Source organism: Eretmochelys imbricata, chromosome 3 (genome assembly GCF_965152235.1).
Source record: "Eretmochelys imbricata isolate rEreImb1 chromosome 3, rEreImb1.hap1, whole genome shotgun sequence".
Taxonomy (NCBI): domain Eukaryota; kingdom Metazoa; phylum Chordata; order Testudines; family Cheloniidae; genus Eretmochelys; species Eretmochelys imbricata.
The window spans coordinates 18,409,768-18,426,484 of NC_135574.1; the positions used below are offsets into that span (position 1 = coordinate 18,409,768).

Sequence of the window (16,717 nt, forward strand, 5' to 3'; positions counted from 1 at the left end):
GCTATGCCGGATAGCAGTGTGAAAAAAATCACACCCCATAGTTGACGTATGTGTATTGGGAAAACCCCTGGTGTAGATGCAACTATGTTGACAGAAGAATGCTTTTGTTGTCTTGGCTAATGTCATTCAGGAAGGTGGTGTAGCTATGTTTCTGTTGGCTAATATTTCATCTCCACTGGGGGTTCTGCTAGCATAGCTATGGCCTCGGATAAACACAGTGAATGATAATAGATAAAGGGAGGGGTAGAGAAAATAGTAACAACAAACACAGAAAAAAAGATCAAATTCAGAGGTGATGCAAATCGTGCATCTCATACTGGTAGATAGGAGACTGTTATGGAAAAAGCAGGTGCTCCTCTTGTGGTGTTGTGAGAGAGATATTTGAAGATAAGGAAATTAAAATCTAAAAAACTCTGTTAACATGGAATTAAGATTACAGGTGTTCAACAGTGCCCTCTGCTTCTTGTGCCATTTCTGAACTCAAGAATATACTTCCCAAAACTCAAATATTGGAAATGCAGAGTTAAAATATCTTCCTCCCACACATCTCTCTTACAAGAGTGTTATAGCCACACAGTGGGAAAAAGCTAGAGGAGTCAATGCTTCTGTAAAGTTTAATGCACAATGGGAAAGTGGTTTTATGGCAGACGGATGAATAAGCATTAATGAACAGCTGTTAAATCCATGAAGTGAGAGCAGTTGACACAAATTGGATCTGATCTGACTATAAATCTGCAACATGAAAAAGTAATCTAAGTGAAAATTTAAAGCAGCATAGAACACAAGAAACAATGACACTGTCAAGACAGTTTGAGCTACTTTTACGTATGGTATGACAGTGCCAAAAACATATATATGGTAGTAACATAATAGCTATGGTGAGAATTCCTAAGTATGAAACACAATTTAAGAAGAAAGTACAATGAGGAAACTATATTGTAACATAGCATATAAAACAGAACACAAACTCCCAATAAGAATGGTTAAAGCTTAGCAAGGGCTAAGGAGCTTTGGGTTCTGCTCCTGCTACAGATTTTCTGATTGATGTTGAGCAAGTTAGTTAATATCTCCCTGTCCCAACTCTCCATCTAGATAATGGGGTAAATAAATGTATCCTTTTCCCAACCTTTGTCTCTTTGTCTACTTATACTGAAAACTCTCTAGGGCAGAAACTTTTTCATTATATGTCTGTACAACACCTAGTATGGTGATGCTGCAATGATATGGGGGCTCTAGGTGCTCTGCAACAATAATTGTCACAGTAAAAAGTAAGATGATTGACAGTTGCAATTGCTGCACACTGTGAAAATAATATATAACACTAAATGTTAGTTAAAAACTCAAATTAAGAGATTTATTGAGCCACAATAACTGGTATAAAGTGTGTCAGAGATGTCAATGAAATTAAAGCATCCAAATGGTTTGTCCTAAATGTTATTTTTGTCTGTTATTGAAATTTCCCGAGGGATTTTTTTTTAACAGGGTTAACTTTCATTCCAGTATGAAGGGAATAGTACAGTGGCATTTGGATCACAGTTAAGAGTATCATAAATCATAGAATCATAGAACTGGAAGGAACCTCAAGAGGTCATCTTTTCCAGTCCCCTGCACTCAAAGCAGGACTAAGTATTATCTAGACCATCCCTGGCAGGTGTTTGTCCAACCTGCTCTTAAAAATCCCCAGTGATGGAGATTCCACAACCTCCCTAGGCAATTTATTCCAGTGCTTAACCACTCTGACAGTTAGGACATTTTTCCTAATGTCTAACCTAAACTGCCCTTGCTGCAATTTATGTCCATTGCTTCTTGTCTTATCCTCAGAGGTTAAGAAGAACAATTTTTCTCCCTCTTCCTTGTAACAACCTTTTATGTACTTGAAAACTGTTATCATGTCCCTTCTCAGTCTTCTCTTTCCAGACTAAACAAACCCAATTTTTTCAATCTTCCCTCATTGGTCATGTTTTCTAGACCTTTAATCATCTTTGTTGCTCTTCTCTGGACTTTCTCCAATTTGTCCACATATTTCCTGAAATGTGGCATCCAGAACTGGACACAATACTCCAGTTGAGGCCTAATCAGCATGGAGTAGAGCAGAAGAATTACTTCTCGTGTCTTGCTTACAATACTCCTGCTAATACATCCCAGAATGATGTTTGCTTTTTTTGCAAGAGCGTTACACTGTTGACTCATATTTAGCTTGTGATCCACTTTGACCCCCAGATCCCTTTCCGCAGTATTCCTTCCTAGGCAGTCATTTCCCATTTTGTATGTGTGCAACTGATTGTTCCTTCCTAAGTGGAGTACTTTGCATTTGTCCTTATTGAATTTCATCCTATTTACTTCCGACCATTTCTCCAGTTTGTCCAGATCATTTTGAATTTTAATCCTATTCTCCAAAGCACTTGCAACCCCTCCCAGTATTGTCCGCAAACTTTATAAGTGTACTCTCTATGCCATTATCTAAATCATTGATGAAGATATTGAACAGAACCGGACCCAGAACCGATCCCCGTGGGACCCCACTCATTATGCCCTTCCAGCATGACTGTGAACCACTGATAACTACTCTCTGGGAACGATTTTCCAACCAGCTATGCACCAACCTTATAGTAGCTCCAGCCAAGTGGAATTTCCCTAGTTTGTTTATGAGGTCATGCAAGACAGTATCAAAAGCCTTACTAAAGTCAAGATATACCACATCTACTGCTTCCCCCCATCCACAAGGCTAGTTACCCTGCCACAGAAAGCTATCAGGTTGGTTTGACAAATCCATGCTGACTATTATTTATCACCTTATTATCTTCTAGGTGTTTACAAACTGATTGCTTAATTATTTGCTCCATTATCTTTCTGGATACAGAAGTTAAGCTGACCGGTCTGTAATTCCCCAGGTTGTCCTTATTTCCCTTTTTATAGATGGGCACTATATTTGCCCCTCTCCAGTCTTCTGGAATGTCTCCTGTCTTCCATGACTTTTCAAAGATAATTGCTAATGGCTCAGATATCTCCCCAGTCAGCTTCTTGAGTATTCTAGAATGCATGACATCAGGTCTGGTGACTTGAAGACATCTAACTTGTCTAAGTAATTTTTGACTTGTTCTTTCCCTGTTTTAGGCCCTGATCCTACCTCATTTTCACTGGCATTCACTATGTTAGATGTCCAATCGCCACCAACCTTCTTGGCGAACACTGAAACAAAGAAGTCATAAAGCACCTCTGCCATTTCCACATTTTCTGTTATTGTCTTTCCCCCCTCATTGAGTAACGGACCTCCTCTGTCCTTGGTCTTCCTCTTGCTTCTAACGTATTTGTAGAATGTTAGGATGCATCTGATCTTGTTACACCACCTTAGCTTCATAGGAAAAATGTTATTTTAAGTAATTGCAGCATGTGATATTAAGCTCATTTTGAAATTCTGGTACATGGGGTCATCACTAACATCTAAAGTCATGCAGAGAGCCACATCCCCAACACTTGCTTCAAGTTGCAATGATGTTATTTATTGTAGCAGGGAAAACCCAGATCTCATATTCTTGGCTGGTAAGGAGGAACAGACATCAAACTATTTCATTTTGAAATGTATTTATTTAAAAAAAATTAATCCACATATGCAGCCTAATCTGTGCTCTTTGATCATATTCTAAACTGCTTTCAGGAGGCACTGTGTCTTTTTATGTGTTTGTACAGTGCTAGCACTATGGGGCCCCCGACCCTGACAGGTCATCCTCTGGGCACTGCCCCAAAGCACACTGGCTTGAGGTTTCTGAACTCTTATGCCGAGGGCACTCTTCTCCCAAGAGTGAGTATTTGTATGGGCAATTTTAATGTACAGTAACTTCTCGGTTAACGTTGTAGTTATGTTCCTGAAAAATGCTACTAAGCAAAACGATGTTAAGCGAATCCAATCCCTCCCCCCCACCGCATACCTGCCGCACAGCAAGCAGGAGGCTCCGGGGAGCAGCTCCAAGGCAGAGGGCAGGAGCAGCACATGGCAGTGCGGGGAGGGACAGCTGAACTGCCAGGAAATTGACAGCCTGCTGGGTGGCTGCTGCACAGGGAACATAGGGGAGCTGATAGGGGGGCTGCCGGCCCACCCTGGTTCCAAGCCCCCACCAGCTAGCTCCAATGGGCTGCTCTTTCTGCAAGCAGTGGACAAAGCCAGCAGCTGCCAAACAAGTTATAAGGGAGCGTTGCACAACTTTAAAGGAGCATGTTCTCTAATTAATCAGCAACTAACAAGGAAACAATGTTAACCTGGACAACCTTAAGTGAGGAGTTATTGTAGTAAGATATTGTATTATGAGAAAAGGACTTCTAGCAAGTTTACAACAGTGAAATACCTCATGAACAATTTTTTCCCCCAGGATTCAGCTAAAATCAGGATAAGTTGGCAGCATGACAAAGGAGAACACACAAAACATTATAAATAGATTCCTGAAAAGATTATTTGTTTAGTATTTTTGGAATTTTCCCGTTTGTGAGAGACATTACAAAATCAACTTTGGTAATATTACCCAGGTTTGAAGCAAACATGAACACTGGATCAAACCCTGTGTTCCTTCTCCAGGCGAACTCCCCAATGAACTCCTGAATAAGAAATGCAGGATTTTTCCACTTGTTGTAATATGCACCTGATTTCTGTGTGTCTTTTAGGACTAGACTAAACACTGATAGGCTAGAACAAAATCTTCTGAATCCTTCCTGAGCCAACTCAAACAAAGCTGTACCATCCCTGCCTATCCTGAGTTACTCTTTCATGTTCTCTACATTGTTAGGTCCCATAAGTTTTCCCTTTTGATTGATGAATTCTTTCAGTTGACTCCCTGTATGTGTTCCTCCAGCTGCCCAATGGCACATCTGCTAGGGGCAGATGTTCTGGCTTCATTCTCAGCACATGTCCTAGCTATTTGCATCTTCTTTTCTGGATAACTTTGGAGAGAAGTTCATGAACTCTCTGATGAATCTTGGCATTTCTATAAATTAAATAAATGTAATTCCTAGTATTTTCTTGAGGTATTTGCTTTTGAAGACATTTACACACCTGTCTGCAAGACCAAATTATGAATCCTCAGTTGACATGTTATTTCCACCTTAAAATACAGATGTGAAAATCTTCTACAATGTTTATACAGTACCCAACACAAGTACCTGGTCTTGTTTTGACTGCAGCACCCTACTATAATACAAATAAATAATAATAATTGTATTCTCTTTTCCTTTCCTCTTTCTTTATCTTCTCTTTCTCTCACAGAAAATTCAACACTCCTTACTCATGCAAAGTTTCACTGACTTCACTGGGAGCTTTTCTTGAGTGAGGAGTACTGAACAGGACCAGAATTGGTGGTTAAACTCTTCTGTTGTATTATTATATAGTACTTGAAACAAACAATCTAAAAGAGATGGTGGCACCATATAAATTCCTGCATTACAGGCATCATTTTAAATCCATTTTCTCAGGGCTTCACTTTTTATTGCTTTTATTGTTAAACAGCTCTTAAATCTAGACTCTTAGCATGTATATTATAAAATGTTAGTCCTACGTTACTATGCCTTTTGTCCTAAAAAAAAAAAAATAAATCAAACCTTGCAATTTGTGATTTATTAATGTATATGTTGAGTACTGAAAATGTGAATGTGTGAATGGTATTCAAACTAAGATACATAGAGTGGAAAGTCACATGTGGCACCCCATCAGGCTAATAGTAACCATTCCTTATAATAGGATCTGGAGAACAGGGAAGCCTGAAAATAAAGCACCTGCCAAAGAAAACATCCAACATGAAACATGCCTGTTCACCACCACTCTGACGTAATGGGAATAAAACATTTAAGAATTAGATGTTATAGGATATAGGTTCAAAGCAGTGTGCAGGGATTTTTTTCACTGCATCAGTCCCTTTAATATGAGTAGTCCCACTGGCTTCAGAAGATCTACTCGCTTGAGTACAGTTTGTAGGAATGAGCTCAGAATATTTTTTAAAAATTGACAAGGACAAAAGATTAGTCAATCATAAAATAAAAGTGTAGCTTTTAAGAGAATTGTTTTAAGGAGAATTGGACAGGAGCCCAACTACGGAGACAACTTGGACAACTATGAAGTTTATGTTACTTTTAAAAAGTCATCAGTAATTTTGGTGCTTATGAAATTGCGGGCGTTGGCTTGAGTCAGGCATGTTGCAAGCAGATGTTGTGGAACCTTCCCCAAATAGCCCTGCCAATACACTGCAATCATAATCTGTAACATTCTGTGTAATTGTATTCTGGAGCTTTTCTTGATCATAGACTGCTTGTTCAGCCAAGATGTGTGATGTTTTTGTGAAGCATACAAAAAAGCAGGAGGAGACCATAACATGTCTTTGCTTTTTGTCTCATCCAGAATTTGAACCCAGTGTCTCCAAAAGTGAAATATTATTGAACTAATCCACTACACTATCAAGACAGTATGGGAAAAGTACATTATCTGCCATCAACTGTGATACTGCTCCCCTCACCCAAATTATATTCTGGTCCAGGCCCCACCATACATTTGGTAGGGAACATTCCTCTCCTGTCCTGCAGCTCCTGTCACCTTTCAGGAAGACTCAATATATATATGAAAAAGAAAGAAAATACAACAAAACTCAGCTCACTGAGTATAACAACACTTCTCAAACTAAATTTTTTTAAAGGTCCTGTGTGGTTTTACACAATAGATAAGAGCATGTTTGAGGTAAAGTTGCTAGAGCAGACTGAAAGTTCTGAAAATGGGAATCTCAAATGAGACAATCAGAATAATTTCCAATCCCCAGCACACATCATCACTTGATTAGACTTCTGTACCTGGTAAAAGTGCAAGCAAGATATAAAGTTTATTGTGATTTTTGGATGATATACAATAGTTAATTACTCAGATATATTTGAAACCTAACCCAGGATAGGTAAAGGGATTGGAGAAAATAATCATTATGTTTGAAAATCTGGGTAGATCACTTTTTTTGTAAATCTCTGACTTCATATTTTATATGAATATGGCTTCATATTTTGTAATTTTTTTAAAAAACATGTCTGGCCACATGTTTTCAGAAGATTTTCTAACTATGATATAAAGATGATGGGGATTATGTAGAAACAGCAGAATCCCATCCGCATATAAGCAGTTTTTCTCTTTGTTTTATATCTCGAATAATACTGCAATTTCAGTCTCAAAAGCATTTTAAAAATATTGATTAATGTACCCCAACAACAACTGTGTGCCATGTGATGGTAAATTTTAGTATCCTTATTTTACAGTTAGGGAAACAGAACACATTGAAACAAATTGCCTAGTAGCACCAAACAAGTCAGTGTCAGAACTAGAATTAAATTCCAGAAATGTGTTACTTACAATTCTGTGTTCACAACTCCAACCATGCTTCTTTCTTGAAGCCCTGGGTTTGTGACTGTATCTGAACTGTGACAGCTACGTGTTCAATAGGAGGCAAAAAATAGTGGTGAGAGAGAAGGGGATCTAATTGCATATACCTCACATCAATGAAAAGGGATTAGATGGTATCCTATTAATAGTCTGTAAAACACTTTGGCCTCCAACATGTTATAGCAGATTTTATTTTCTCTCCTCTCCAAGGAGCTTTATTGGGTCCAGTATAAAAGTACATCAATAAGATAAAAATTAGCATTCCCAATACAGCACAATAAACATCAAACATGGTCTGAGGCTACCTGCCAAAAAATTCAGAAACTTATTTGGGACTTGTACAACCAGCAAGACAAGTAGCCCATTTAGTCTGAGGCTTGGTTTACACTACAGAGGTAGGCTGATGTAAAGCGGTTTATGTCGACCTAACTCTGTAAGTGTCTACACCATAGGTCAGCAACCTATGGTACGTGTGCCAAAGACGGCAGGCGAGCTGATTTTTAATGGCATGCTGCTGCCTGCCAGGTCCCAGCCGCCGGCCCCGCTCAGCCTGCTGCCTAACCCAGGCCGGGACCCCAGCAGGCAGCAGCTGTGCCATTAAAAATCCTGCCCGCCGTGGCCCGCTTTTCTCCGGCCTCCCCCCCACGGGGGCAGGGTGAAGAAGCTTGGTCCTGCTGGCTCTCGCCACAGGGCAGGCAAGATTTCTCCCTCCCCCGTCATGCTGGGTTCCTGCCCCGCCTCCTGGCCCTTGCGAGGGAGGGGGAGAAGCGGAGCCGCAGCGCGCTCACTGCTCCAGGGAGGAGGCGGAGAAGAGGTGGGGATGGGGCCTTGGGGAATGGGGGGGGGGAAATCAGGGCTTATCCCCTCCAGCCCCCTGCCGTGAGCCACTCTGGGCAGGGGGCTGGGAGCACCCCCACGACCCTAGCCCACACCCCCAGCCCTCTGCTCTGACACCTGCACACCCCTCACACACCCCCAGCCCTCTGCCCTGGCTTCTGCATCCCCCACAACCCCAGCCTTGACTCCAGCACCCCCCACACCCCAACTCCTGCACCCCCTTAACATGTGCCCAGCCCTCTGCCCTGACTCCTGCACCCTCCTCACATACCCCCAGCTCTCTGCCCTGATCCCGGCACCCCTCCCCCCCTCCTCTGACCCCGGCACCCCCCTCACATACACCCAGCCCTCTGCCCTGACCCCTGCACCCCCCCCACATCCCAGCCTCCTGCCCTGATTCCTGCACCCCCCCACAACCCCAGCCTTTACTCCAGCACCCCCCACACATATCCAGCCTCCCCACACCCCATGCCCTGACTCCTGCACCCTCCTCACACACACCAGCCCCCAGCCCTGACTCCTGCAACTCGCATACATACCCAGCCCCCCCACACTCCATGCCCTGACTCTTGCACCCCCCACATTCTCACCCCCACCCTGAGCACCAAACGGGAGCTCCTGCACCCCCCCCCCATTCCTGCCTGCACTCCTCGCACCAAATGGGAGCTTCCCAGGTAAGCACTCCACACCCAAACCTCCTGCCCCAACCCTGAGCCTCCTCTCTTATTCAAGCTCCTGGCCAGACCCTACACCCCAACCCTCAGCCTGCTCCTTCACCCGCAGCTCTGTGCTCAGTGCACTCCCACCCTCAGCTCAGTGCAGAGAGAGAGAGGAAGAGAATGGGCAAGAAGCAGGGAGAAGGTAGGTACCCATTCTATGTGCGCAGGGCCGGGATCCCAGGCCAGTAGTGGGCTGAGCAGGGCTGGCAGCCGGGACCCTGGCTGACAGGAGCCGGCGGACGGAACCCCAGACTGGCAGCAGGCTGAGTGGCAGCAGGCTGAGCTGCTCAACCCACTGCTGGTCTGGGGTCCCGGACGCCGGCCCCACTCAGCCTGCTGCCTGTCTGGGGTTCTGGCTGCCAGCCCCTTGCCGGCTGGGATCCCAGCAGCAGGCCCCGCTCAGTCTGCTGCCAGCCTAGGTGAACGGAACCCCAGGCAGGCAGTGGGCTGAGCGGGCCGGCGGCGTAAGATCAGCATTTTAATTTAATTTTAAATGAAGCTTCTTAAACATTTTGAAAACCTTGTTTACTTTATATACGACAATAGTTTAGTTATATAATATATAGACTTATAGAGAGAGACCTTCTAAAAAACGTTAAAATGTATTACTGGCATGCAAAACCTTAAATTAAAGTGAATAAATGAAGACTCGGCACACCACTTCTGAAAGGTTACCGACCCTGGTCTACACTAAAATATAGCTCCCACTGATGTAGCTCGCTCACTTCACCAACTTAATAACTCCACCTCCACAAGATGGTTAGCACTTAAGTCGATGTAGTTAGGTTAATGCAGTGTCAGTTTCTGCCTTTCAGAAACTGTCCCACAATGCACCACACTGGCAGTTAACTTGACACAAGCACTTCTGGTGAGGACGCGCACTGCTGACACAAGGATTGTAGTGTGGAGATGTTTAACCGATTCAATTACTGTGGTGGCTGTACATCGACATAACTTAGGCCAACTTAATTTTGTAGTGTACACTTGTCCTGACTATTGAGAGAATTTCTTAATGTGCAACTTATTAGACTATGGCATAGTTTCCACAGAAAATGGTGGAAGTCCCATCCTTGGAAACATTTATTCATATAGTCATTCCATTGACTTAAAATAAACTCCTTGACTGACTAAATTTTTGCAAGTTTTGGTCTTTATACGGAAGCACCACTCTCCTGGTCGACATGCAGCCACCCCTTGGATAAGACACAGCAGTCTTTTAACCAAACACAGCAATGCTACACAAAAGTTCAAATCTCCTGCATGGCATTGTCATTTATTCTTTGTGCCTCGTTCCTCATCTATAAATAAGGATAATACTCCCTTTGTCTGTCTGTATTTAGACTGTAAGGTCTTACTTTGAGGCAAAGGCTCACTTATGTGTATGAACAACACACAGAGCAGTCAGGGTCTTAATCTAGGCTCAGGTTTCTAGATGCCACTGCAATGCAAATAATGAAATAAGGGCTGGATGGGGAGAGGCAGTTCGATGATCTATAGACTAGGACACTGGAGTGGGATGCAGGACATTTAGGGTATAATCCCATCCATGTACCTCAGTTTCCCCATTGGCAAAATGGGGAGGGTGCTCCTGACCCCCTTTGTAAAGCACTTTGAAAAGAGCGAGGCATGATTCCCCCGGATTCCCCCTGCTGTTCACACAGCCTCAGAGTCTGTGCAGCGGGCGTCTCAGGAAGCCTGTTCCGCACACCCCTGAGCAGGCAATGGCAGCAGGCAGCTAGAATCCCCCCTCCCCCACCCTTTGGCTGCAGGCACGCACAGCCCCCGCCCTCAGGGGAGCTCTGGGCACTAGGGCTGACTCTGAGCCAGCCACTCTCCTCCCCTCCCCCTGCCGCACGCAGAGCAGGGCCCATAGAGCGCGCGGCGGCGTGCTAGAGAGTACCCAGCAGGGGCCGCCGGGCTTGCGCAGCGGCACAGCGCCCCCAAGCGGCCGCCAGCGGCCTCGCGGAGACCGAGCAGAGAAAGGGAGAGGGAGAGTAATGGCGGCCAGTTAGTGGGTGACTGAGCCGAGAAGACGGCGGCGAACTCGGCGAGCTCAGTGTGTCTCTCTGCCCAGCCGCCCCGCTCCCCGGGAGGAGGCGCCCCGCAGCCCTCCCTCCGCGGCGGCGGCTCCCCGCGCCCGCCTTCGCCGGGGCCATGGTGAACACCAGGAAGAGCTCCCTGCGCCCCCTGGGCAAAGCGGCGGCCGCCGCGGCCGGAGCCGGCAGCCATTTCATCTCGTCCCGGACCCGCTCCTCCAAGAGAGGCACCAAGGCCGGGCTAGAGGAGGCGGCGGCGGCCCGGGTGAGGGAAGCGCGGGGGCCGGAGAAGGGCTGGGAGGGCACCGCTGCTGCCTCTGTCGGGGCCGGCGGGGGAGGGGGTAGAGGCAGGGCTGGGCAGACGGGGCGGGGGGCACCGGCGCGGCTGTCTCTGCCCGGGGTGGGGGAGTGACTGGGGAGCCGGCGGCAGGGGCGAGGGGATCCGCCCCCCCCTCGGCAGTGCGGGGGTGGGGCGGTGAGGGCGAGCGGGGCTGGGATTTGCGGGGGGCCGAGGGGTGGCGCTGGGCTACTTTCCGGTGTGCTCAGCTGAGCTGGGGATGCCGCTGGGGAGAGGGACGGCGGCGCCAGGGGTGAAGAAGGGGGCTGGAGGGCGGATGTGTGTGGGGCCAGCGTTGGGGGACAGGGGTTACAGGTCGTGGAGGGGGGGTGATGGGAGACTTGGGAGCAGAGGGACAAAAGTTCTCGTGCCGCTGGCTAGCTACATCTGTGTGCGAGAGGGGAACGGACAAGCTGCTGCTGTGCCCGGCAGGGGACCGGGGAGGTAGGAGCGGAGCAAAGCTCCCTCTCTGGCTGCGCCTGGGACTGCACTGGAGGGACAACAAGAAACAAAACTTTGGAGCTGCGGCTCCAGTAACTTACATATTGACCCCAACTCACCTACGACCGCTGACTGCATCAGCCTTGACAGCCCTGCTTTGAACCTGTCTCCTGTGTTCTAATCCCTCCCTTGAAAAGCAAGGGAAAACGATAATTTTGCCTGTTTGCATAATTAGTTGTTTTCCCAACATGATTTATAATCAGAGCTTTGATTGTATGGTCTACTCACAGCTGAATCCAACAGCCTAATGTATGAAACTAGCATTTTGTAGATTGTAATTGAGATCTACTGCCGATTTCAGGAGGCTTGTCTCCACCCTTTCTGGAAAGATCTGCTGACAACAGATACATGCTTCTCCTTGTCAACATTTATTAGAGGGGGCTCCTTGTGTGATAGGAAGAAAATTGATTGCATTACAACTTTTCTGCTGGTGGTTATTGTGCTCTGATCTGAAAACCATATTCTAAACATAAAACACTGTAGGTTGCCCCTGCACTCAATGTATCTAGAAAGACTTAGGGCTGAATGAATACAGGAGTGACACAGCTGAGGGTCAAAATGTTTGACAGTCATGCACCAAGGGACCACATCCCATTCACTGCTAAAGAGGAAGAGATAGACAGACAAGTAGAAAAAAAGAAATAGCAGCCAGAGAAGTTAAAAACCCTTTCCCCCTCCCTTTGTTTACAGACACTAGAGAACACTATTGACTAGGTGTCAGCTGTAAACCGTATGTACTTTTTCAGTCCTCTCCTGTTTCTTCTTAATTTCCTTCTTTTTTTCCCCTCTATCTGATTTTTCTCTTCAGTTTCTGCTCTCTGTTTCTTTTCTGCGTTATGGCTGGTAAAGCTTCTCACACACATTCCAGTATGCCGGTCCCTTGGGCCTGGTGTACTGCGTGAGCCAAAGTTTGGCTTAACCCTCTCTGGCTTGCTGTGTAGAGGAGTGTACTGCTGCTAAGCACTAAGATCATAGAAGATTAGCGTTGGAAGAGACCTCAGGAGGTCATCTACTCCAACCCCTTGCTCAAAGCAGGATCAACCCCAACTAACTGATCCCAGCCAGGGCTTTGTCAAGCCTTAAAAACCTCTAAGGATGGAGATTCCACTACTTCCCTAGGTAACCCATTCCAGTGCTTCACCACCCTCCTAGTGAAATAGTTTTTCCTAATATCCAGCCTAGACCTCCCCCACTGCAACTTAAGACCATTGCTCCTTGTTCTGTCATTTGTCACCACTGAGAACAGCCTACCTCATCCTCTTTGGAACCCCCCTTTCAGGTAGTTGAAGGCTGCTATCAAATCCCCTTCTGCAGACTAAATAAGCCCAGTTCCCTCAGCCTCTCCTCATAAGTCATGTGCCCCAGCACCCTAATAATTTTTGTTACCCTCTGCTGGACTCTCTCCAGTTTGCCCACACTATAATGGGGGCCCAAAATTGGATGCAGTACTCCAGATGTGGCCACACCAGTGCTGAATAGAGGGGAATAATCACTTCCCGTGATCTGCTGGCAATGCTCCTACTAATGTAGCCTAACATATCTTGGCAACAAGGGCACACTGTTGACTCATATCCAGCTTCTCGTTCACTTTAATTCCCAGGTCCTTGTCTGCAGAACTGCTGCTTAGTCAGTCGGTCCCCAGCCTGTAGCAGTGCATGGGATTCTTCCGTCCTAAGTGCAGGACTCTGCACTTGTCCTTGTTGAACCTCATCAGCCCAATCCTCCAATTTGTCTAGGTCACTGTGGACCTTATCCCTACCCTCCAGCATATCTACCTCTCCCCCCAGCTTAGTGTCATCTGCGAATGTGCTGAGAGTGCAATCCATCCCACCATCCAGGTCATTAATGAAGATGTTGAACAAAACTGGCCCCAGGACAGACCCCTGGGGCACTCCACTTGATACCGGCTGCCAACTAGACATCGAGCCATTGATCACTACCCATTGAGCCCAACGATCTAGACTGCTTTCTATCCACCTTATAGTCCATTCATCCAATCCATATTTTTTTTAACTTGCTGGCAAGAATACTCTGGGAGACCGTATCAAAAGCTTTGCTAAAGTCAAGATATATCACGTCCACAGCTTTTCCCCATGTTCAACGAGCCAGTTATTTCATCATAGAAGGCAATCAGGTTGGTCAGGCGTGACTTGCCCTTGGTGAGTCCATATTGACCGTTCCTGATCACCTTCCTCTCTTCCAAGTGCTTCAATATGGATTCCTTGAGGATCTGCTCCATGATTTTTCCAGGGACTTGTAGTGTTCCTTTCTATTGATTTAAAATGCACATCCAAATGATTTTTCTTGTTATGGAGTGAGGGAAAGGGGTAAGTAAAATTGTCCTGAAAATCATTATATCCATACCAAGATACTTATACAAATCAAGTGTTTCTAAAGGCAGGTGTGTATCTTTGCATGACCTAATGGATTTGTTTTGGAATACATTGGAGCACTCTTACATTGTCAGGCACACTCCAAGTATTCACTGTTGGTGTTGGTCTTTTTTCTTTAGAAAAACATAAGCCAAAAGCTAGCGGAACTTATTAGAAGCTTTTGCCCTTCTTCCTTTTCAGACTTTTAGTGCATACATATTTTCACTTTCAGTATGCATTTCATACTGTAGCTTTAAGTATGGGAAGCTGTTGTTAATCTTAAGGTCTAAGAGGTTGATAATGAAGTACAACAAATGTGATTAGGAATATGGAACAGCTTCCGTGTTAGGAGAGATTAAAAAAACTGGGACTGTTCAGCTTGGAAAAGAGATGACTAAGGGGGGGAGATATGACAGAGAGCTGTAAAATCACAAATGGTGTGGAGAAAGTGAATAAGGAAGTGTTATTTACCCCTTCACATAACACAAAAACCAGGGGTCACCCAATGAAATTAGTAGTCAGCAGGTTTAAAACAAACAAAAGAAAGTGCTACTTCATCTAAATATACAGTCAATTTGTGGAACTTGTTGCCAAGGATTGTTGTGAAGGCCGAAAGTGTAACTGAGTTAAAAAAAGAATTAGGTATGTTCATGGAGGATAGGTGCATCAATGGCTATTTGGCAAGGTTGTCAGAGATGCCACCCCATGCTCTGGGGGTCCCTGAAGCCTCTGACAGGCAGATGGTGGGACTGGACATCGGGATGGATCACATGATGATTGCTCTGTTCTGTTCATTCCCTTTGAATCATCTGGCACTGGCCACTGTAGAAAGATGAGATACTAGGCTAGATGTAACATTGGTCTTGACCCAGTGTGGTTATTCTTATGTTCATAGGCTCTCAGATCTCAATGAAATAATGTTAAAAATATCTAACAATTTTCTGTGATTTAAAATGTTCCAAAATCAATATGGCAGTTAGACAGCAATATTTATATAGAAAAAATAGCTGAAATTAAAAAAAACCACCCCAACCCATGATTTATAAAATTACTGTTATGAGACAGTGTTGTAGCTGCAGTGTTGGGGTGACATGGGTGGATTGGCATGTCATGTGTGTGGGTTTGGAGGCAATTGTTTCATTTACTTCTCAACTTCGTTTTAATGATGTCTCTTTAAAGCCTACCATAGATATGTGATCTGAGAACCCCAGCTCTACTGGTGGTCTGGTGAATGGGAAGATAAAGGTTGCAGCAGACTGCAGGCACTCTACAAATCAAAAATGTTGTCTGTATCTTTGTGACCCTGAGTTTACTTCCACAAGAGTATTGACTTGAGATCCCCGTGGAATGCTGTTTCTTGAATATGTTGGCAAATACCAGTCAGGGAGCATTGCTGAGATGATGATGATGATTATTTATTTTTGTGATCCATACCATGGATTAAAATTGAGCCAACAATATCCTGTAAAAATGTTGGATACCTGATACAATAAATGCAGGGCTACAAGGTGTACCTATCTGTTTTGTTGCTCTTCCATGTCTTTCCCCTCTCACCCCGCCTTTTGTGGTTTTTCTTGGCGTTTTCGAATATATTAAGTTATATGCACACATTTGTGACGCTACACTTGAAAAGACCCAAACGTAGGGGAAAGGAATATATGAGATTTATATGTCTAACATATTACATGTTAGTATTATGTTGAGTAATGTGTTTCAGGTGATTTATTTGGTAGATTCAAAGACAGATATAATCATAGACTATCAGGGTTGGAAGGAACCTCAGGAGGTCATCTAGTCCAACCCCTTGCTCAAAGCAGGACCAATTCCCAACTAAATCACATGTGCTGTGTATTGATCAAATATTAAGAAAGTCAACTTGCTTAATAGATCAAGGAATCAGATTTTTATTCTCTGAAATGGAATGGCAGTATTTAGTACATTTGAATGTAAAGAGGAGGAAGTGAGATGTATTGTTTTTAAACTTAATTTGTTTAAAAACAAATTTATGAGTAATGGGAGGTTTGGTTGCCTTTTATGTAATTACAGAATTATCATTTTACTATTAAAATTTGACTTGCAAGTGTTTTATGCTTGATATTAAAATATTCTGACAGGAATAAAATTTATCAGACTTATCACAGCTAACTTTTCAAAATGATAATTTTATGAAAGTAGGTTTATGAACTTCAATTTTGAACCTCACTCAAACTGTTAAAAAACGTTTTAAGTAAACATTTTTTTAACCATAAAATACATGCAAGTGTTTGCGTTCCTATTGTTAATTTACAAAACCAATTTTTGGATATCTTTAAGATATTGATATAGGAATTGTGATTGCAACGATTGGGTTTAATTAGACATTGACATTAACTTGCTCCACAGTATTGAGAGGAGATTCTTTAACGCAGGTGCAAAAAACTAAAAGCCATGTATTTATTTCTCAACTAATATTATTGTAGTTTTTTAATAATGCCACTGTATTGGTTAGACATTTTAGAAATTTAGATAAGATTAACCTAATT

At 44.2% G+C, this 16,717-nt stretch overlaps 1 protein-coding gene across 4 annotated transcripts in view; it reads left to right on the plus strand.

The window, feature by feature from the left end:
- Positions 1-10,933: 10,933 nt before the first annotated feature.
- The window catches only part of ATAD2B (ATPase family AAA domain containing 2B), a 215,152-nt gene continuing 209,368 nt past the window's right edge, over positions 10,934-16,717 (plus strand). For all 4 annotated transcript variants that reach the window (XR_013345548.1, XM_077812465.1, XM_077812463.1 and 1 more), the window contains exon 1: positions 10,934-11,250. Coding sequence is in view for 3 of the 4 variants with exons in the window: in XM_077812465.1 (XP_077668591.1) it covers positions 11,104-11,250 (147 nt within the window). In the remaining variant the exon portion in view is untranslated. The remainder of the gene's footprint in view (positions 11,251-16,717) is intronic.